Source organism: Channa argus, chromosome 18 (assembly GCF_033026475.1).
Source record: "Channa argus isolate prfri chromosome 18, Channa argus male v1.0, whole genome shotgun sequence".
NCBI lineage: Eukaryota > Metazoa > Chordata > Actinopteri > Anabantiformes > Channidae > Channa > Channa argus.
In genome coordinates this window covers 13,806,992-13,829,276 of record NC_090214.1, presented here as the reverse complement: position 1 = coordinate 13,829,276, position 22,285 = coordinate 13,806,992, and the positions used below count along the sequence as shown (strand labels likewise).

The 22,285-nt window shown below is 40.5% G+C and overlaps 1 protein-coding gene across 1 annotated transcript in view; it reads left to right on the top strand.

Annotated features, from left to right (window-relative positions):
• Nucleotides 1–6,798: 6,798 nt before the first annotated feature.
• LOC137104079 (matrix metalloproteinase-17-like) overlaps nucleotides 6,799–22,285 on the top strand; it is a 56,487-nt gene continuing 41,000 nt past the window's right edge. Inside the window, exon 1 of the mRNA XM_067484909.1 lies at nucleotides 6,799–7,388. Coding sequence (XP_067341010.1) covers nucleotides 7,254–7,388 — 135 coding nt within the window. The 5' untranslated portion in view covers nucleotides 6,799–7,253. The remainder of the gene's footprint in view (nucleotides 7,389–22,285) is intronic.

Below are 22,285 nucleotides of genomic sequence, written 5' to 3'. Positions count from 1 at the left end.
GAGATCATGACATAATAATTATGACACATCTTGATGATGCACAAATATTTTTGACGATATTCACTTATCCTCGCAATTTTAACCTCAGCAGTGCAAGAGGTCTGCAGTCAACTGGGCACCATCTGCTGCAACAAATATTAAAATGCATGCGTTACAATAGCAGCCAACAAATTCAATTCAGTCCACGTCCGCACTGGGCAATGGGTTTTTCTCAAATTATTCCATCAGAGCAAAGAAAATGAGCTAAATTTCTCTAGGAAATAGTCTGAAGACGTTGAAACACTTCAGGTAAAATGTGCACAGCAAACTGAGAGGAGTAAATGGATGTTTTAACCTTCTGTTAATTTAAAACTGATCTGGCTAAAGCTTATTTTGCCAGCAGACATGCTATGAGACAAAATATTCAGATGCAATAATTATCATAATGTTGTGGCTTTTATACCAGGTCTTACTGGGACTGGACGCAGTAGAGTTGTGAAGTTTCAAGCCTTCAGGACTAAGACAGCACGACTTACGGCTTTTGAGAAATAAAACACTTGGCACCAGTGATGTAATGGATCTGAATAAGAAACTGTGTGTGTGTGTGTGTGTGTGTGTGTGTGTGTGTGTGTGTGTGTGTGTGTGCGTGTGTGCGTGCGTGCGTGCGTGCGTGCGTGCGTGTGTGCGTGCGTGCGTGTGTGTGTTAAAAGATGGGAAGCACAATAAATTCAGGCAGCAGTCATTCAGGTTATCTTATTATTTAAATATATCTATCTATCTATCTCTATATCTATATAGATATAGAGATAGATAGTCTACCTGCGCGAGTCCACCGAACGAGGACACTAGGTAGTTTATTTCAAACTTCTTCTACTTCTATTTCTCTACTTTGCTCTACATTAACCCTTTCTACTCCGAAAAGCCTTTTGTCTTTGTTTTATTATGTGTTTTCAGCAGATCCCTGTTCTCCTTCGCAGACGTAGGACATGGCGCCCTACTAGGGGACGACATGTTTCTCACCTGCGCACTCTCACCCAGACCACTTTGCCACCAGCTTCTTTTTCTCTTGCCCTGTGGAACTGCCAGTCTGCAGTGAACAAGGCCGACTTCATTCCAGCTTTTGCTACACACTCAGCTGTTCACCTGCTTGCACTTACAGAAACCTGGATCATGCCACAGAACACAGCCACCCCAGCTGCACTCTCCACCAATTTTTCATTCTCTCACACTCCTCGCTCATCAGGCCGGGGGGGTGGGACTGGACTCCTCATCAATGACACCTGGAAGTTTTCCTTGACAGCACCACTCAGCAATCTGACTTCTCTGGAATATCATGCCGTTAGGATTACTGCACCGATTGCAGTCATGGTGATTGTGATATATCGACCACCGGGCCAACTGGGGAACTTCTGCGATGAACTGGACATGTTGCTGTCCCACTTCCCAGAAGATGGCACTCCTCTCATCGTCATGGGAGACCTGAAAATTCACCCAGAGAAACCACAGGCGGCTGATGTGTTTGCTCTTGTAAACACATTTGACCTGAGTCTGGTCTCCACTCCTCCGACCCACAAAGCTGGCAACAACCTCGACCTCATCCTCACCCAGAACCGCACCACAGACAACATCTTGGTCACTCCTCTGCATGTATCGGATCATTTCTTCATTCAACTCACAGTCCTTATCCCGAGACCTTCGCAATCTCCTCCCACACTTGTAACATTCCGGCGCAACCTCAGGTCTCTCATCCCGGATCGATTCTCCCCGCTGGTTTTCCGCAACTCTGGCCCCAACACAGGACCTCTCCATCTGCGATGCAGATGCAGCCACAGACAGTCTTTGCAATACACTTTCATCATGTCTGGATTGTCTCTGTCCTATGTCTTCGAGACCCGCCCGTCTCTCACCTTCTAATCCGTGGCTCACTGATGGGATCCGTGAACAACGCACCACGCTCAGGAGTGCTGAGAGGAAGTGGCGCAAATCCAAGACTACATCTGCCCTTGCTGAGTATCAGAATCTCCTTGGACCTTTTTCTCACAGTGTCACCAGGGCAAAGATCAATTACTACCAGGAGAAGCTCAGCAACACCACGGACACCAGAAAGCTGTTCTCCACTTTTAAATCACTCATCTACCCACCTTCACCACCGCCATCTACCTCTCTCACTGCTGACAACTTTGCCAACTTTTTTACCAACAAGGTGGCAGCCATCAGCTCACAGTTCTCCCCTCCAGATGATGACATCGATCTAACCTCTTCCAACACTGCATTGCTCTCATCATTTGCAATTCTGACTGAGGATGACGTATCCACCCTCCTCCTCTCTAATCATCCGACCACCTGCACTCTGGATCCAATCCCTTCCACTCTTCTTCAAGCAGTTGCACCTGCACTCATGCCAGCTATTACACAAGTCATCAACACATCTCTCAAAACAGGGACTTTTCCAACCTCTTTCAAGCAGGCCTTCATTACCCCACTGCTCAAGAAGCCTTCTCTTGATCCCTCTGTAGTGGAGAACTACAGACCTGTCTCCCTCCTTCCTTTTCTGGCCAAGACTATGGAACGAGCAGTCTTCAACCAACTCTCAGACTTCCTTTCCAAGAATAACCTCCTCGATGTCAACCAGTCTGGCTTCAAGAGGGGTCATTCCACGGAAACGGCACTCCTGATTGTTGTGGAATATCTTCAAGCTGCAAAAGCCACAGGTCAATCATCTGTCTTAATTCTACTTGATCTATCATCAGCCTTTGACACTTTGAACCATCAGATACTCTTGTCCACACTCTCTGACTTGGGCATCTCTGGATCAGCTCTAGACTGGCTTTGTTCTTACCTAGCAGGACGAAGCTTCAAGGTATCCTGGAGGGGGCATCTTTCTAACTCTCATAGCCTCTCTACCGGTGTGCCGCAGGGCTCAGTTCTTAGTCCTCTCCTCTTTTCTATCTATACTTCATCCCTAGGTGCCATCATTCACTCACATGGTCTTTCCTATCACTGCTACGCTGATGACACACAGCTCTTCCTGTCCTTTCCACCGGACGACTCCACTGTCTCATCGCGTATTTCTGCCTGTCTCTCAGACATCTCAGCCTGGATGAGTGAGAGACACCTTCAACTCAACCTCTCTAAGACCGAAGTCCTTGTCTTCCCAGCCAGACCTTTGATGCAACACAACATCAGCATCAACATTGGATCTACAGTGATTGTCCCCACTAATTCGGCCAAAAATCTGGGGGTCATCATCGACAACCAACTGAGCTTTAAGGACCACATCTCCTCAGTCTCTAGGGCTTGCAGATTTGCTCTTTACAACATCAGGAAGATCAGACCCTACATCATGGAATATACAACCCAACTCATTGTACAGGCGCTGGTCACATATCGTCTTGATTACTGCAACGCTTTGTTGATTGGGTTACCGATATCCACAATCAAACCCTTGCAGATGATCCAAAATGCGGCAGCTCGCCTAATTTTTAATCAGCCAAAAAAGACCCATGTCACACCACTCTTAGATCTCTACACTGGCTTCCTGTTGCTGCTCGCATCAGGTTCAAAGCTCTGTCTCTTGCTTACAGGGTTGTTAACTCGACAGCTCCCGCTTACCTCAACTCACTCATTCAAGTCTACAATCCTTCTCGCCCGCTGCGGTCTGCCAACGAACGACGTCTGGTGGTCCCAGCACCGCATAGAAGACACCAAGCAAAACTGTTCAGCGCAATGATCCCACGATGGTGGAACGAGCTACCAAACGCTGCACGCTCAGCTGATTCTCTCCCAATATTCAAAAAACTGCTGAAAACTGAACTCTTCCGCATCTTCCTATGCACTTAAATCTTTAAAAAAAAAAAAAAAAAAACTTTCTGCTCTCTTGCACTTGTATCTCGTGAACTGTGAACACTTTTCTGATAGGACTTTGCTTTGATGTTTTCTCCTTGACTTAGATTTTTGCTTGCCTTGTACCTCACTTGTAAGTCGCTTTGGATAAAATCGTCTGCTAAATGGCTAAATGTAAATGTAAATGTAAATATAGATATAGATATAGATATAGTATAATTTACAAATCTCATAAACTTATATTTTATTCACAATAGAATATAGAAAACATATCAATTGTTGAAAGTGAGAAATTTTGAAATGCTTTGCCAAATATTGGCTCATTTTGGATTTCATGAGAGCTAAGCATTCCAAAAAAGTTGGGACAGGTAGCAATAAGAGGGCGGAAAAGTTAAATGTGCATATAAGGAACAGCTGGAGGACCAATTTGCACCTTATTAGGTCAATTGGCAACATGACTGGGTATAAAAAGAGCCTCTCACAGTGGCAGTGTCTCTCAGAAGTCAAGATGGGCAGAGGATCACCAATTCCCCCAATGCTGCGGCGAAAACTAATGGAGCGATATCAGAAAGGGGTTTCTCAGAGAAAAATTGCAAAGAGTTTGAAGTTATCATAATCTACAGTGCATAATATCATCCAAAGATTCCGAGAATCTGGAACAATCTGCCTTGCGTAAGGGTCAAGGCTGGAAAACAAATATTGGATGCCCGTGATCTTTGGGCCCTTAGATGGCACTGAATCACATACAGGAATGCTTCTGTAATGGAATTACAACATGGGCTCAGGAATACTTCCAGAAAACATTGTTGATGAACACAATCCACCGTGCCATTTGCTGTTGCCGATTTAAACTCTATAGGTCCATGATCCAGAAGCAAAGACGTTTTCTCTGGGCCGAGGCTCATTTAAAACGGACTGTGGCAAAGTTGGAAACTGTTCTGTGGTCAGACGAATCTGACTTTGAAGTTCTTTTTGGAAAACTGGGACGCCGCGTCATCAAGGACAACCCAAGTTGTTATCAGCACTCAGTTCAGAAGCCTGCATCTCTGATGGTATGGGGTTGCATGAGTGCATGTGGCATGGGCAGCTTACACATCTGGAGAGGCACCATCAATGCTGAAAGGTATATCCAAGTTCTAGGACAACATCTCTTTCAGGGAAGACCTTGCATTTTCCAACATGTCAATGCCAGACCACATACTGCATCAATTAAAACATCATGGCTGCGTAGAAGAAGGATCCGGGTATTGAGATGGCCAGCCTGCAGTCCAGATCTTTCACCCATAGAAAACATTTGGAGGAGACCTAAGACAGTTGAGCAATTAGAAGCCTGTATTAGACAAGAATGGGACAATATTCCTATTCCTAAACTTGAGCAACTTGTCTCCTCAGTCCCCAGACGTTTGCAGACTGTTATAAAAAGAAGAGGGGATGCCACACAGTGGTAAACATGGCCTTGTCCCAACTTTTTTGAGATGTGTTTATGCCATGAAATTTAAAATCCACTTATATTTCCCTTAAAATGATACATTTTCTTAGTTTAAACATTTGATATGTCATCTATGTTGTATTCTGAATAAAATATAAGTTTATGAGATTTGTAAATTATTGCCTTGTTTTTTTATTCACAATTTGTACAGTGTGCCAACTTTTTTGGAATCGGGTTTGTATTTTATTTAAATATATCTAAATGTTTTAATTTACTGTCACATCGACTGATCTAATCAGTCTATTAAATGGTTAATATTCTACAAGGGCATGAAGCTTAGTGACTGTTAGTCATTACACTGTGTTCCTTCATTACCTTGTGGATTTTGATGTTATGCAACACCAAAGAAATGAATAAGTGTATTAGTGTTTCCTCAGAAGAAGAAAGGAGCCGCATGATACCAGTGTTTTGTGTAATAATTATCTCTGCAGCTCAGCAAATTGTGTTGTGCATTCCTCTGATGTTTTCTCAAATATGGTGAATGGAAGTGTAATGAGGGGTACAAAAAAACATCTTTGCATTTCAGAGACATATGTAGTTCCTCTACTTCAGTGACCTTGGAGCAGCTTATATGTATATTTAATTGGATATAATTTAACTCTTTGAATGCTCACTGCCCACATTTTAATTGATAGTCTGTAATATTATTACCCCATCAATTGTAGTTGTAGGATTTTTTGTCCCTGCGTTCAAAACAGATTTACATGATCACATGTCCTTAAATGAGAACAAGATGATAAAGGACGTACTCCATCTGCAACACTGACTGATTGAAATTTGGGTGGAAAATAATTAAATTACATTTATTCTTAATCTGGTTTAAAATAAATGCCTGGACATTTGAATATGGCTCTAAATTATGAAGCAGCTACAGGCTGCAAATATTGAATGCCATTAGTTTTCAAGACATGTGGTCAAAAAAACAAACCATTGAAATTCTGACCACAATGTGGCACTAAAGCAAATGTTAGTGGGTCAACAAGATTACTAGGGTTTGTCCTTTGAGGTCCATGAATAATGGGCAAACTTTTTGGGAAATCCATACAGCAGGTTTGGAACATTTTGAGAGTGGGACACAGGGGAATTAATAAAAGACTGATAATGGGTGATGTTTTGTATCACTTAGAACCCACTGAATAACTGAGTCACATATTTAGACCTTACTAGTATCAGAACCACCAAGGATTAAGAGGTGATCAGGTTAACTGTTAGACTTGGGATCAACATAGAAAACACACAACTAGCAAATGTAAAAGAAAAACAGTCTAAATCAACTTAATGCAACTTGTGTGTGAGATGGGCTTCATGTGAAAATGCTGGCTACTGGTTTAAACCAGAATTTATAGCTGACATGCTGTAGCATCTTTCTCATACTGCGCTTTATGTCTATGGCCTTAACCCTTGAGGCTCTCAAATTACGCACAGACGCGCGTCATGAATTCACTAGTGTCAAAGTGGGGTAGAAAAGGGGGCGCGGAGCTCCCCTCCCCCCTCCGTCCATTCTCATCCAACCTCACGCTGTGTGCGTCAACGAGCGGTCTCTGCTGCTGCCGCCGCCGCTGCTGCTGCTGCTCGGGACAAAACCGCACGCAGCTGCTTTCTTTTGCCACTGCTGGAGTCTGCACAGCCAAGAGTGGAGCTCACGCTTCATGCACGGATCCCACCTCTGACGGACTTAATATAGGAAAAGCATACACACACCCTCTTTCTTTTGACTATGGCCACTTAGATGATAGTTACGAGCGCTGCTTTGGGAGGGGAAAAACTTGTAAAATCGTCGTTTCCGTCAGCGGCTTTAATGTGTTTTATGTGTTTGCGCTCAACAGTGAGGTAGACTTCTTCGGGCACATTTTGGAGGAGAGTCGGCGTGTGATTTACCTGGTGGATGCAGCTGTCGTGGTCGGTGTCTGAGCCCTGCAGGATCAGCCTGTCATAGGGCATCATGACTCCTCTGCCTCTTCACAAGTGGATCAGGAATATTTCTCCGGAGATGCTGCTGTTGATTCCCATGTTGTGGCTTTTACCTCTGACTGGTGCGGCTCCTTCTCTGACCACCGAGCAGCTGGACATGGGGGTGGTAAGTTTCACACCATTACTGCATGAGGTGGGAAGTTTTGCCACTTAATATCACTTTTGCACTGGAGTGGGTGGGAAGTTAGTCCACACGATGCCACAATTGAACACAGTGATGAGCTTCTCCATCAGAAAAGGCAGTTCACGCTACCTCTGAATATCCAGGGCAAACGCTGTCCTACTTGATCTGAATTTTAACACCTCGCAGTCTAATACACGGGGGAAGCTTTGGCGTTGTGGGCTGGAAGCAATGGAAATTAAAACAGGAGCCTGTTCTCAGAAGCAGGACTCCAGATTTCTGTAAACGGCTTTCAATAAATAAATCCAAATGTATTTGCCTTGGCGGAATATCGACCTCCTCCACAGCATGCTGACACCGTATATAGCCTGCACTGATAAATAGCAAAGGAGGCTCACTTCCAGCACAATGACAGACCATCATAACACGTTATTGGTTATAACCTTTTCGGGCTAATGTGCCTCCAAATGACTGATCCAACATGTAATCTGATGCCAAGTGTAAACAGTTGTGGTATGTTTCTAAATCAGATGTGATGGAGTTGCTGAATCAAATAAATCAACCAGTCAAATTTTGACTATTGGAATGGGAATCTACTAACAAGTAATGGGCACCAGCTGTCAATTTAATTATTTTGTTGCTTTTGCCCAATAGTAAATTCTGATTTACCTTTGGAGCAATTTAATTTTGGAGCAAATCATTAAGTATCTTAAATGAATATTCACATGATGTCTTTTTTGTACAAATGGTAATTTTAAACAAGTTGCTATCTCTCTAACCTCCCCACTAAACAGTATATGAGCAAATTAAAAGGTACACATTTTCAGAGATGGAGTAGACTCACTATGTACTACAGCTTTGTTAGTAATTTGGAGTGAAATGAGCCGAACACTTGCAGATAAGAGAAGTAGTTCCCAATTAGTAGCTTTTGTGACAGTAACTTAATTAATTTTTTGCATTCATTGCTTTTGTTTAAACATAAACTCCTGGTTTGTTTGCTGTTCTTCCACACTCTTACTACCAAGGTACAAGTCAATTTCAGTCTTCAAAGCAATGAAAGATTCATGTTACACTGCTGCTCATCCAACATCTGCACTTTTCATCTCTGGAGTCAGCTGCTGTGCTTTTCTCTTTTTTGGAGGGGACAAGGAATTATCTCTGTTCTGGTATTTCTATTGCTGGACCACCTCCACTTATTTCCTGTGGATGTGTGATGCCAGGAGACAACTACTCGCCTATTTGGTCTTGGATACCATTTGCCACAGATAAGAATTTTCCCTCAATGTTGAGTGCAGCACTGGGGTATGATGTACAAATGTCATCAGGTAGTGGTTGGGATTTGCACATGAATTAAGGCAGAGGACAGTAAGGACACATCACTGGGGGAGCTGGTGGAGTGTACAGCAGATAAAAAAGGATTGTTATTATTGGTCAAATACAAGTTTGTATTAGGCATAATTCTGAGTACATAAATGTTAATTATAATTATATTTTCTTATCATTAAAAGTGTTTGTTTGAATTATGTTTTTACAGTGAAGAGTCAACATGCTGTGTGGATGGATACAGATGATCTCATGTTTGGTCAGGCAATCCTTCTAGCTGCCTTGATACCATGGTATTAAGGCAGCTTTATCAAGCTTTGGTTGAGTGCATGAGCAAACACTTGGCTTCTTGCATATCCAGCAGACATGCAGTAATGTGGGCATCTCTAGATTTCGTTTTTTACAATATCAGAAATTCACTGCTGTTTGACTTCCGGACATTTACAACTATTCTCATCAGCCATGTGTTTATTTACAGCCCTGTACAATGTTCATGGTGCACTAACGTGTTTGTATGAGCTCCTGTGCTGGAAGCAGCTGCTCTCAGTTTTTTACAAACCTACAAACCAAAACCTAACAATGGGCTGACAGCGGCTTAAAGCTCCAGGGGGCTGAATTCTTATTGGATTTGAGATTTGCAGCACAAGCACATCTTCTGTAGAATTTTATAAAATTTGATTCAGTGTTAATATGGAACCTTGCTGTTCAAAAGAGTGGGATTGGATTGTTAGCTGACGGTAATTTTAAGTAATTAAAAATTCTTGAATAATCAAGTAGTTGTTCTGGCTCTACGATCCGAGAACAAATCGCACGTCACAGTTTTCAGATGTCTGGTGACCGGTGTTTGTGTTTTCTTCTGATTAGCAAAGAGTCTGTTTACATTATTTAAAAATGGAGAAAATAGAAAGAAGCTCTTACACCGGAATGTACGACTAGCAAACGTGTGGCATTTAACTTACCACTCAACAGAGTTGTTGATTTGATGCAAAAGAGGTATAAAGCAGAGTGACCGAGGGAGTTGTACAGGCTGACAGATGAGCGCCCTGCTCCCCTGTGACTGTCTGATTGACTTTTAAATAAGACTTCTCCTGCTCTGATAAAATGGATCTCAGCTGTTGAGAGCAGGTGGATAATTATTTGTAGAGGGTTTCTATGGCTTCTCCCGCGTCAGCCCAGTTGTGTTCAATTGCTTTACATTTGGGATTTAGCCACAAAAACAACCATCTACGCACATAACCGTGTCCTGATCTCCAGCTCTGCTGCTCCCCAGTCTCATTACAGTTCAGAGTCACATTGCTGTATTACTTGGCTTTACATCGGGTTCGAACTCAAAATGTATCTGTCTCTCTTTGTAACTACTGTAGACTGTGACCGTAATTAACAGAAGCCCAAACTCAAGCATAGCCCTGAGGCATCTAGTGTTCAGCTTTGCTGTTATCTAGCTCAATACATCACTGCAGAACACCAATTTGCAATGTCAGCATTTGAGGAAACTGCTACATAACAGCTACAATACAATCTCCGCTATGTTTTCCACTCATCATGTCATTTTACTCCTGATGGCTGTTTTCTATGCTAGTACAGATTGACTGAACTCCTTAAGGGACTATTCGCCTTCACAGCCACTTCTGTGCTTGCTTTACCAGCTGTTGTAAGACAAAGTGAGCCGACTAAATCAGCAGCTGATAAAAGTTCCTTAATTTTTGATTAATCCTATAGAAAACAATCTCGAAAAATATCACCCTCCTCTGCATAGCACGTTGATGTGTTTTATATGTTGTAAATAATAAAATCTAACAAGAGTGTGGAGTACTCCCGATGCCACACCCTGCCAGTCTGCCTCTAATTTTCATTTTGCTTTATAATTTCTTCAATGAGAATGCCATCTGGTCCCAAATCCACTAAATACAAGAGAGAAAAAAAGAAAAGCCTGGTAGACGCTACCCTCCTCCACCTACTTTCAGCACAGCTTGTCTACACGACTTGTTCACCCTCCCTGCTAGACCTCATAATACTGAGTTCTCATGCGACCAGCCTGTCTGGCTCCACTGGCACTACCCCTCATTAGCTCTCTCTTTGCCTCTCACAAGTGCACATTTCACCAGAATCATATTCTGTCCCCTCAGTCTTTCAGTCGTCTTCCTTCAATTGCCTCCTTCCAATCTCTATAGGAGGCTGCTTTCTACCATCACATCGTGGTTCTTCTGATTACACCCGGAGGCCCCGGAGAGAGGGGGCTCAAACAGAAAAGTGAATGCAGAGACAGCTGAGGCAAAGTAAAATGCAGGGATTGATGCACTGAAATGAGTAATCAATCAGAAAGCACATATGGAGTAGAAACGAAGAGGATACTTTAGGATAGTTCTTCTCAGATAAATCAGTGTAATGATTCACTTTTGGAATATATGTTTTCTGTCCTTAAAAGCTGCTTGAAAAGTATAATGAAGAAGCACACAAAATTTTAGTTAACTCCTGTTTCCCCTCACTGGTGTGTCATCTGGACTACTGGGATATTTTTCACACTTCTGTCCCACTTTCATCAAGCTGTGTGAGGGTCTGTGGCACTGGACTAGGGTGCTCATATCAGGGGCAGTGGCACTTTTTTCAGGGATGTCAAGTGGGAGATGACTACACAGTAGGATTCAATATAGCACTGTGTGATGATTGACAGGAGACAAGAGACAGTTCAGTGTGTAAAGCACCTTCGCAGCTTCTCAGGAAGAGGGAGATACTGTGGAAAATTACCAGTCCTGCAATTTGCGTCCATCCAATCTGTCATCACAGCTTTGCAAAGTGTAAAGCTGCAATTTTCTATGGAGATAGTCAGCTTACGGCGTTTACGGTGTCCTCATAGGCCAATTCGAAAGCGGTTACAACTGTACAACTTTACTGGCTACAACTGCACTATGGTGTTGCGAGACTGATGTGTAACAGCTGCAACACTTTATGATTTCACTCAGTGACAACACAAGATAAATTTGGATGAATGCATGGTATAAACTGGATTTTATAGACACGAAGCTTGCTGCTGGCTAAATGGAACATTTTACAGCTAGTGGGTCATAGATTTAGAAGCAATGCATGTGTTTCTGCTCTTGTGTGTTTGTCCAAAAATAATGAATCCTGCAGAACAGTATCAGCTATATATGCATACAAATTTCTTTCTTTCTCTCTCCAACTTTATGTGGCTCTAGATGCTGCCAACTTATCAGCTTATTTGCTTCTCATTTCAAGAGAAGATTGCTAATATATAAAACTCTTTCTAGTCACAATACAGTAGTTCCACTGTGTCTGTTTTTTGTTTGATTTTACAGTAGTGATAGATTTAATATTGTGGGCAAGTGAGTGCTGTCTTCCGTAACAGAGCTGCACGCGATAGTCTTTTTCCTTAGACTTGAACTGACTTAATTGCTCGTGCGATCCCACTCTAGGGCTTCCCATATAGTAAACCTCAAATCAACTCCATGTGGATGGTTCTATTTTAACCCAAGGAGCTCCGCCCCTCTCTTTTTTCTCTTTGACCAGATCAGGGATTTGGTTGCCATTGCTATTCAAAGGATGCCTAGATCTTGTAATTACAGTGGTTTCTGGTGTTGCGCTGGCTTACATACTGAAGCCTAAAATAACATATAGCTCTGCCAACTGAACTGCCAATAGATACTTTAATAGCATGATCAAGAAAACCTGAAAGCAACAACAAAGCTACTCTGAAATTGCTTGCAGAAATTGGCAGAATCATAATAAATGTGGTTAGTCTCTGCGTGTGTAAGCTGGTCTGTTTCTTCTTGTTTGTGTGCCTCTATAAGATGTGACCATGCAATATTGCATGCGTGTTTTGCTGCTACACTGCTGATCTCATTCGTCATCTCTTAAAAGGTCACAGTGGAGCTGATAATAAAAAAAAGGAGAAAGCATTCTATTTAACTATTTAATTAAACTATATTTATATAACTCCAATTCCAAAAATCATCTCAAGGCATTTTACATGCTAAAGCCACAACTATACAGATTTATAGATAAACCCAACAAAACAAAAACCCTTGTGCAAGAACTAAGCCAACGGTCAAGAGGAAAAACTCCCTTCAACTGAAGAAACCTCCAGCAGAACCAGGCTCAGGGTGGGCGACCATCTGCCTGGACTGGTTGGCGTGAGTAGAAAGTGGGGAGAGAATACAAAAGAACAGAAACAAGAAGCAACAACAAAACATGGGGCAGGTTTCAGGGCCAGAAACTGCACACTGGAAACACACGTTCTGAAGCTTAGGAAATGTGCAGAAAAGTACAGAGAGGGAGACACACAGAGAGAAGTACAACAACAGAACAAAAAAGGCACAAAGTTACAGTAATGTCATGCAATGGTTACATATAAATGAATGGGAAGGAGAGGTGGGGAGGTTCCCCACCAGTATAAGTCAATAGCATCATAACTAAGAGCTTGTTTGGAGTCACCAAGCCAGCTCTCACTACAATCTTTATTAAAAAAGGAAGGTTTTAAGCTGAGTGATTGAAAGGGTGGCAGAGATAAGTCACAGTGTACATCTATCACTATCAACTATCACTGTTAATTAAGCCCATGTTCTTTCAGTCCAGTGTTGATACTCAAATTCCTATCAAGTGAATATAATGAGCCAATAACAGTCTGCAGAATTTCAAGTCGTAATCATGATTTTGTGAATTGCAGACCAGGCTTAATCTTATATTTTAGTTTAGTTTTCAAGGCCACACTCATTGTGGCTGTAGCCTAAAAATAGAGTAAAAAATATTTTGTGTACAGGTGAAAGTGTATTTGTGTTTGCATGTCCACACTCAGTTGCCAATATTTGCCGGCTAACAAGAGAGAAACATTATCATCTCTGTAAGAATCATAACAGTATCTACAGTATCTTATGGCCTTTACAACCTGCATTAAATAAACAGTGCCCATGTACAGCACTCTATGTATTCTTTAACTTTGAACTTTAAAACAGACACAACTGGTTTTAGATGACTGTGACGTGTTTAGGTTTCTACAGCTACAGTCCACATTCACATTGGTAGAATCATGCAATGCAAAAGTTGACTTAATTGACATGTTTCCATATCAATAAAAAAGATAAAAATTTGTCCCATATGTAATAGTGATTCACTGAGATTAATGTCGTTTCACTGTGATGCAGGTTAAAATTTCTCAAAGACGATGAAGTATTTATTTTAAACCAACGCATTTCCAAATCGTCTCCAGCACGTGTCCAAAAAAAGAAAAAACAAACTTCAGTTGTGGCCGGAGCTAATGCAAACCTTGTTTTTAAATGCAAATGAATGTGTTGTGCAGGACGTTGCACATGCACGTAAACACAGACACAAGACTGTGAGCTAATAAGTTAAACATGGGCTGTGTTACTCAGGTGTGTATGTTGAGGTACATGTCATGTTTGTATTTGCCTTATTCTCACTATCAAGGGACATTGGTAGGGCTTTATTAAATTCTTGTGTCTGTGGGCTTTGGTTCGGTGCCATGCGGCCCACAGAGAGAAGAACTTCAAAGAAGATTTGGCTTTTTGCCCCTTGCGGAGCCAATGAAACTTAGGCCTGTTCAAATTAAGCTCCAGTTACAGGGGGTTGTTCTAATTGGCTCCATCAGTTTGTTTATCGTTCATGTCTTGCTGACATTTTTAAGTCCTCTTTTGGTTTTAGTCACAAAAATCACAATTCCTCCAACCATGAATTATACCCTGACACAACATATGGAAGGTTTGGTAAGTCTTCTTTTGACTGAAACAAGTGCACTGTTTTGTTTCATGAGTTGAGATGTCTCCTTTGTCTCATACAATAACGCACAGGTTAACGTGTGCACTGCATTCGGTAGCTTGTGTGCCATTATAGTTGATGACTGCCGTTAATCTAACTTCTAACTGAGTTGTTTGCATGCTTAAACACACACAGAAGATGTGAATTTGCTAAAGGATGCATCTCGTTGGCCTCTGAGTTGTGGGTGAGTTGTTTCTGGCACAGATAAAACAAAAATTGCCCTTGGCAAAAATCATCTTCTGATGAGCCAGAGATTAACAGTCTCAGCAAAGAGGTCAACACAGTTTCATAAAAAACATTTTTTAATCATCACCCAGGGAATGATCAGCTGCTGTTTACATCATACAAAGACAGTAGAGTATGTACTGCAGGTGTGTTTTAATGGTTTCACTTGAAGCATGGAGCATTAGTAGCAATAGCAGTCATATATGTTGTGTGCAGTTTATTCTTCTGTGTATGTCAAGAAGAAAGTGATAAGCAAGGTGGAAACCGTGCAGTATACACATTAAAACGTGTTTGCATGTGCTTAAGAAATAAGACCTGACTTATTGCAGTGCGTAGGAACATGATTTGCAATGTCCTGCTTCAGTCACATTCCTCCCATTAACCTCTGTTCTCCACATGTTCTCTGTCAGTTTCTTTATTCTCTTATTCTGTCTCCATCCTGTTTGTTTATGATGTTTGGCATTATTTTCTCCTCTGAGCATTAACAGGCTGTTGTCTTACTTTTTCTCTTCTTCTCTCACTCATTCTGTATCATTCTCTCTTTCTCTCTCTCTGCTATTTTAATTCTATTCGACCTTTCCTTGTTGCAAACTCTAGGAACAGACCAGACTTCCTGTACAACCAGCTGTTTCTAAACCAGGGATTAAATGATTCACTTACAGTCACTTTTTAATCCTCGCTGTCACGCTCTCACACTTAAAAACATGCAAATAAGGACAGATTTTCCTCCCAAGTGTCTAGGAAATGACATTCACACCTTGAATTGAATAGAAACTGAGTGTCAGATTAAGCACATCCATCAGAATGTACGCTTTCAACAAGTCACACTTGTGTCCCATTATATGCACGTTGTGTCTGCGGTAGAGCAAAATACTTCCTGAAGTGAAGTTATTGACTGTATCAGCAGGATGGTGGGTGTGTGCCATCTGCTTACAAAATAGTGGACTGAAATGTAACTGATGACTGTTACTGTGTGTCATCCTTTTCTCCATCATCTGTCTGGATATTAAACTATGAAATTATAACTCACTCTAAATTAAAGGTTCGTTACATAAAACATCACCAGAACAAATCCTTTTCGTATTCACAGACAGTGATTTTTGGAAGTGTTCCTGAGTCCATGCGTGATGTGATGTCCAGTAGAGAATCATACCTGTTTATAATGCAGTGCTGCCTGAGGGCCTGAAGATCACGTGCATCCAGTTTTAACCTTCGGCCTTGTCCCTTGTGCCCAGAGATTCCTCCTGACTGTCTGAATGTTTTGATGATATGACATATCTTCAAATTCTTCACAATTTAACGTTGAGGAAGATTTTTCTGAAATTGTTCCACAATTTTTAGATGCAATTTGTCACAGACTGGTAAACTTCTGTCGTTCTTTACATTTGAGAGGCTCTGCCTTTCGCTTCTTAATAGCTTCTTAATTAAAATGGTAGCCGGTCTGAGATTAGGCTTGCGCAATCATTTGCAACAAATAATTTATGTCACAAACGAATTGTTAAAGGTGTTAGTTTCTTACGGTTTGTTGATTATTTCTTCTTAGGTATTTACTCATATATATTACGTAGTCTCTTTTTGACGCCTACTCGTTATCTAGGCTTTGTCACATATCTGTAAAGCAGAAACACTGCCATGTGCCAAGTTCATTGGAGATTTGCTGGAAATATTATATAATACATGCACAAAAAAAGCACTAAATATATCAACAGGGCTCGATAATTTAAGGCATTCAAAAGAAGTCGTGATGAGGCTGTAGGTCTATCCAGTAACATAAGACTCATTGTTCTGTGTTTCTATGTTTTTAGCTGAATAATACCTAGAAAAGGAATTGAGTGGTTTAAACTGGATTTCATGCTTCCATGCATACAAAAGTTATTCTTCCTATTGCATTAACACACTAAGGCTGCTGGTTACTGTTATAGAAGCACTCTTGCAAATAGTCTGCCAAAAAAGAGAGAGAGAGAGAAATATGGAGAAAACAAATTAACCACAGACAGCATCCACTCTAGAGTACATAATGTTCTGTTAAATTAAAGTTACACCTTATATCTGCTAACTACACCTGCATTGTGCATAAGCTGAATTGTTTTAGCCTATTTAGGCCTATTATATTGGCACGTTTTTATGGGAGACTCATGCATTTTGTATGTTTTTGCAATGTACTCCTATGCACAAATTGAAAATCCACACTGTACAAAGACGTAGAGGAGACTTAAGCAGTGTGTTTTGTTTCGTGAAATAACTTGCAACATGTTTATATGCAACGTGTCTACAACTTTTGAACTCTTTTTAGCATTGTATTTCTCTTAATAATGATCGCATGTTGTCTGAACTACAGTTGGGTTCAAACGGATTATGGGTTTCATCTGAAGGGCTGGTGCTAATGTGGCTGAAAGCAAAGATCAGTGAGAAATTTTACTGTTACTTTTATTTATTTTGAGCACCAAATATTGTCTAAGTAATAGAGTTGAGCATTTTGGTTTTTCCCTTTTTTAAGCGAACGTTTTGGTCATAGTTCATGACTGACTGACTGATTTAATTTCAATGCTTCTGTGATTGACCTGAATGCAGCTTTCTATATATGAGATTCTCTGGGAAACCTTTATTTTCTATCTGTATCTAATTTTTATCATGTATATGGATGCTACAAATGTTTTTTTCTTCACTTATGGCAATTCTTCCAGGGCTCTACCTCTTTAAACGAGGCTACCCAAAAACAAGTTTAAACTACGTGGATGAAGGCACTAGTGGCATATCTAACGATTGTTTCGAAATTTCTGTCACCACCAGCATTGGTGTATATGGGGCATAGTCAGATGCAACCAGGTGCTTTGTGGAAGACAGGCAGAAAACATTATTATTGGGAAAAGTGCAATATGAGCTGTCAGAACAGAGGTCAGAGTCACAGTGTTTTTTCTCATCCTATTTAAAAAGCAGCAAGTAAAGGAGAAAATGAAGTGTCTGAGAGAGGTGAAGTTTATCTCTGTGAACTACAGGAAATTCCCAAATTAACAAAAAAAGATGCATAGCCCTATGAATACTAATATAAATGAGCAAAAAATAGCTGTCAAAAGTAGACAAAATAGGCAGCAGATCTTTGTTGATGCAGCAGCTGCTGGAGTATCTGCAGGATGCTTATACTGTACTGTGTACTGTGAGATCATTTCAGGCTTTTTATGTATGACAACAGTCATGCATGTGTTTAAAGTCCAATAAACAGATAAATGTAATTCCTAATGAAATCTGTCATTATTTATATTTCCTATATTACAATATGTAAAATATTCTTGTACATTTAAACTAACAAATGTGCTGTACCAGAAAGAATGATTAAATACCTGAGCTTTGCTAGTCTGCGTGCTTATATGTTTGCACACATGTAGGAATCTGCCCAGGGCTTATTTTCATGTGACATAAAATTTCCAAGACAAATATTTGGACTCAGACTTTCTATTACTGGGCTTACAAAAAATGTCCTTAACAATGGTCCCAAGGCTCACTATGAGGACAGCTGCTTTACTCTGGAGGATTGTAGCTCTAAACCATTTAAATGTGTAGGAAGAAGCTTTCCAGTCTTTCTTTTAAGAAAGTGTTTAGAACAGCTAATTAATGTATCTTGTTCCACACTGATCCTGAGATATAAATATTCAATTCAATGTTCAAGTCATTGTGAGTGTCCCAGTCATGACACAGAACCGGAGTGTTATCATTTTCACAGGACTCGTGATATGGTTCGTAATTTCTTTTACTATATTCAAAATATTTTCACATATCAATAAGAAAATTGATGAAAATTTACATAAAATGTAAAGGAGGCACACTTGAAGTGTACCTATGATGACAATTACAGATCTCTGTCATTATTTTAAGCAGGAGAACTTGCACAATCGGTGGCTGACTAAATACTTTTTTGCCCCATTGTATATATATGTAAAGGCTTGAGTCCAAGTAGATGTTTGTGCCAAGTTTGAAGTAATTTATTCAAGAAATTATTGTGATAACACATTTACTTGAATGGAAGGGACAAAAGGGCATACATAATGGTACAATGACCTTTGGCCATAAAAGCCGAAGGAGGTGGATACTTGCTTCAAGTTTGAAGAAATCTCCTAATGATGTTTCTGTAATATTTCCTGTTGAAGAATTTGACTTGTGGCCAAAGTGACTTTAACCTTCGACCTGTGACCTGAGATATCATCTTTACAACAATAGATGGATGTGAAGTCACAGTATCGTTGGAGCTTTGAACCCAAAATGCAGTTAGTTCATCCTCGAATCCTGTTAAATGTTTGTGCCAAATTTAAATAAATTCCCTTGCAGCATTTCTCTGATACCATGTTCATAAAATGGGATGGAACGAAGGGACAGATGTAAGGTAAATATAATCATGACCCTCCCAAAATCTTATCAACTCATAGTAAATCCAAGTGGATGTTTGTGCCAAATATGCAGACGTTTCATAATGGCATTACTGTTTACAAGAATGAGACAGATGGACAGCCAAGCCATACATATAATGCGTGCGGCTGCAGCTACCTAAGCATGTAAGCATAAAAACAAACTAGTCCCAGAGAAAAGCTAGATAACATGTTTAAATAAATGCTGGTGCTGTGCTTGCAGGAAAATAGAGCCCTCAGCCCTCAAAAACACTTACTTAAAACATTCAGGCCAGTTTGTAATCATATAATTTATACTAATTACCCACTTATGAGAGTTAGGGAAAACATAAATTGAACAACAGAGCAAAGAACATTTGTGACATTTTAAAACTAAACCCTGCTTTAGTAATATTAACCCCTGGACACACGTAGAGGTCACGTTCGGCTTTAGGCAGTCACATGAAAGTTAAGGGAAATGGATCAGAGCAGACAGGTGATTTCTGGGCATGGATTAATTTTCACCCTTTTACCACCCACATGGCAATCCAACCTCAATTTTCTGTTAGATTAAATGTGTCATTCAGGCTACACGTCGACCCCAATTTGCCTCTTGTTCCACCCTCATATATTCTCTCGCTTTGATCTTATCTGTTTTCACAAATCAGACTAAAGCCTTTATTTCTTCAGTAAATTGTGTTTACGCTCAGGATTTGCCATTGGAATGGTTTCAGGAGCTTCTCAGTCAAACACACTTAGACAAGCTTTCGTTCTTTAGATCCTACATCATCCCAGTGTAATACTTTAAGCAGACCATCTCTCTGCATAAGCAGGTGATATAAAACTGGAAGCAGCTACCACTGCTTTGAATAACGATAGCACCTTGGTTGACTGCAAACACCCTCGGATGTTCTGATAAAATTCGGTTGATGAAACTTAAGAAACTGAGAACTGCTTGATGTGAGACTTTTACATCTGTGTGGTTTGTGCTAATTGGCTTATGTGCCACTTAGATGACAAAGGCTTTTTTAAGAGAACTGAATAAATTAAAATTTCTTACTTTGTAGTAAAAGCTGTTTCTTAATGAGGCAAAATCCACTTTGAGGCTACGTTTAGAGATCTTACCGTGCACCACAAGACACTAACAAGTAGTAGTTAAGCTGTCAAGGTTCATGTTATAAACAAGGAAATGCAATAAGCAAAAGACATTAATACTAGATTACCGGTTTTCATAGAATGCAAAAACATTTAGCACATTGAGTTTTCATTTCATTTTTTGTCTTTCGGTAGTTTTGTGGCCAAGCTCAAGTCAATTGCTCCTCTTTACCGTGTACATAAGTATTTGTCCAAATCAGTCCATGGTCAAACTCACTGCTCCAAAAATTGTTTCTGTTGGTTGTGACTCAAGTCCACAGTGTAGAGATTTATGAACTACAGTTTTATTCTGATCTGTTCCAGTGGTACATGTAAAAAGATAATATCTGTCACAATTTATATAAGGACGGACTCAAGTGAAGAGACGGTGAGAGGGACTTAACAGGCTTAAACAGGCTTATTAATCAAAAGTTAAAGGGTTAACAAATTTGCTCCTGAGGAGGACATACCAAAGAAAAAAAAACACGACAGGTAGCAAACATTTAAACACGAGGATATATGTCAGAGATAACTAAACAGAATAAAAAACGGGGGACAGGCAACAGAGTTCAAAAACAAGAATCAGGAATCCACAAACAGATGTCAGGTAAATCAGGGAGCAAGGTGCACTGTGCAGGAGTTAGACAGAGGATCTGGCAGGGGACTGTGTATGAACCAGGGACAAGTGAAAACAATCAGGCTGATTAATTAACATGAGGCAGGAAGCAGGTAAATGAGGCTACAAAATAAAAGTCCTGGGCAGGAAGTGGAGCTAAAAGCACCCAAGGGGCATGAAGAAGCTTCACTCTTAATTGGGCTTGATTAATGGACTCATCATTGTTTCTCAAAGCTTTCACTCTTCCCAGGTCATCCACACATCTGATCTCATCTTCGAGGTAGAAAGGAACAAAGTATTCTCTGCAGTGGTCTGTGCTACTTTATGACCCTTTGAGAGTCAGTGAGGTTGCAGGGTTAAATGTCTCCCAGTGACTCATTTCCTGTCAGTGATGCTGAAGATGAAGAGACTTAGCAGTTGTTCATTAGGGCTAAACAGGGAGGTATTGTGGGACACAGGACGTCACATGCACAAGGGGCAAAATTGATTCTGCTTTTGAGAGATGTTGCTGTGGTGATGCCATAGTCACAGAACTTATTGTGTGTGTGTGTGTGTGCGTGTGTTTGTGTGCGTGCGTCAGCCAACAGGCTTGTGTTAAAGGAGGATATTGTAGTCAACTGAAAGCAACACTAGTGTATCACATACAAGTATCATACAGTACACACTTTGTTTGTTTGTTGCTTTCTTTGTTTTCAGATAATTTAGTAAATAAGATAATCTAATAATTATAAATTTTTGCAATCGGTGCATGCAACATTAAATGAGCTGATATGATAAGTCTCTATCGAGACTTGTCCTGTGAAATACAGAGGAGTGTGTTGTTGTACTGTTTGCAAAAAACCTACATAGATATGTCTTGCTGCTTGGTGGCAACCTCTGGTTGTAGTGAACTTGACAACATAAAGATCACCGGCTTTATGCTTGTCCCTCCAAGGGTCGCCACAAATGGGTTCTGCACGATGATTTGGCATGAGTATTTTACGACAGATACCCTTCCTCCCGCAACACTCCAGTTTTATCTGCCCTTGGCACCAAGGTTGACCTTGTTTGCTGGGCAACACCTGGTGGGGTGGGATTCAAACCCACGGCCTTCTGCATCCCAACCCTATGCTCTACCCTAGGAGACAACATGAGGTAACATTAAGAGCCTTCAGAATTTGGTCCAAGGCAGGTTTGGATGATGGACAGGTCTCAAAATTCAAGAATTTAAATGAACAAAAAATCTTTATATCTAAACGAACAACATTGACAAAAGGCACTTTGTGTTTGCTGTAAGAAGGAACATTAATACAAAAATCCTATGAATTCGAAATCCAATCCAACTTAAATTGAAGTGTAGCCAGTTTAACAAAAATAATTTGGAAAACTTAATCACAAATGGTTTCAGCATCACTTTTAATAAATAACTGTTTCTTTTAAGT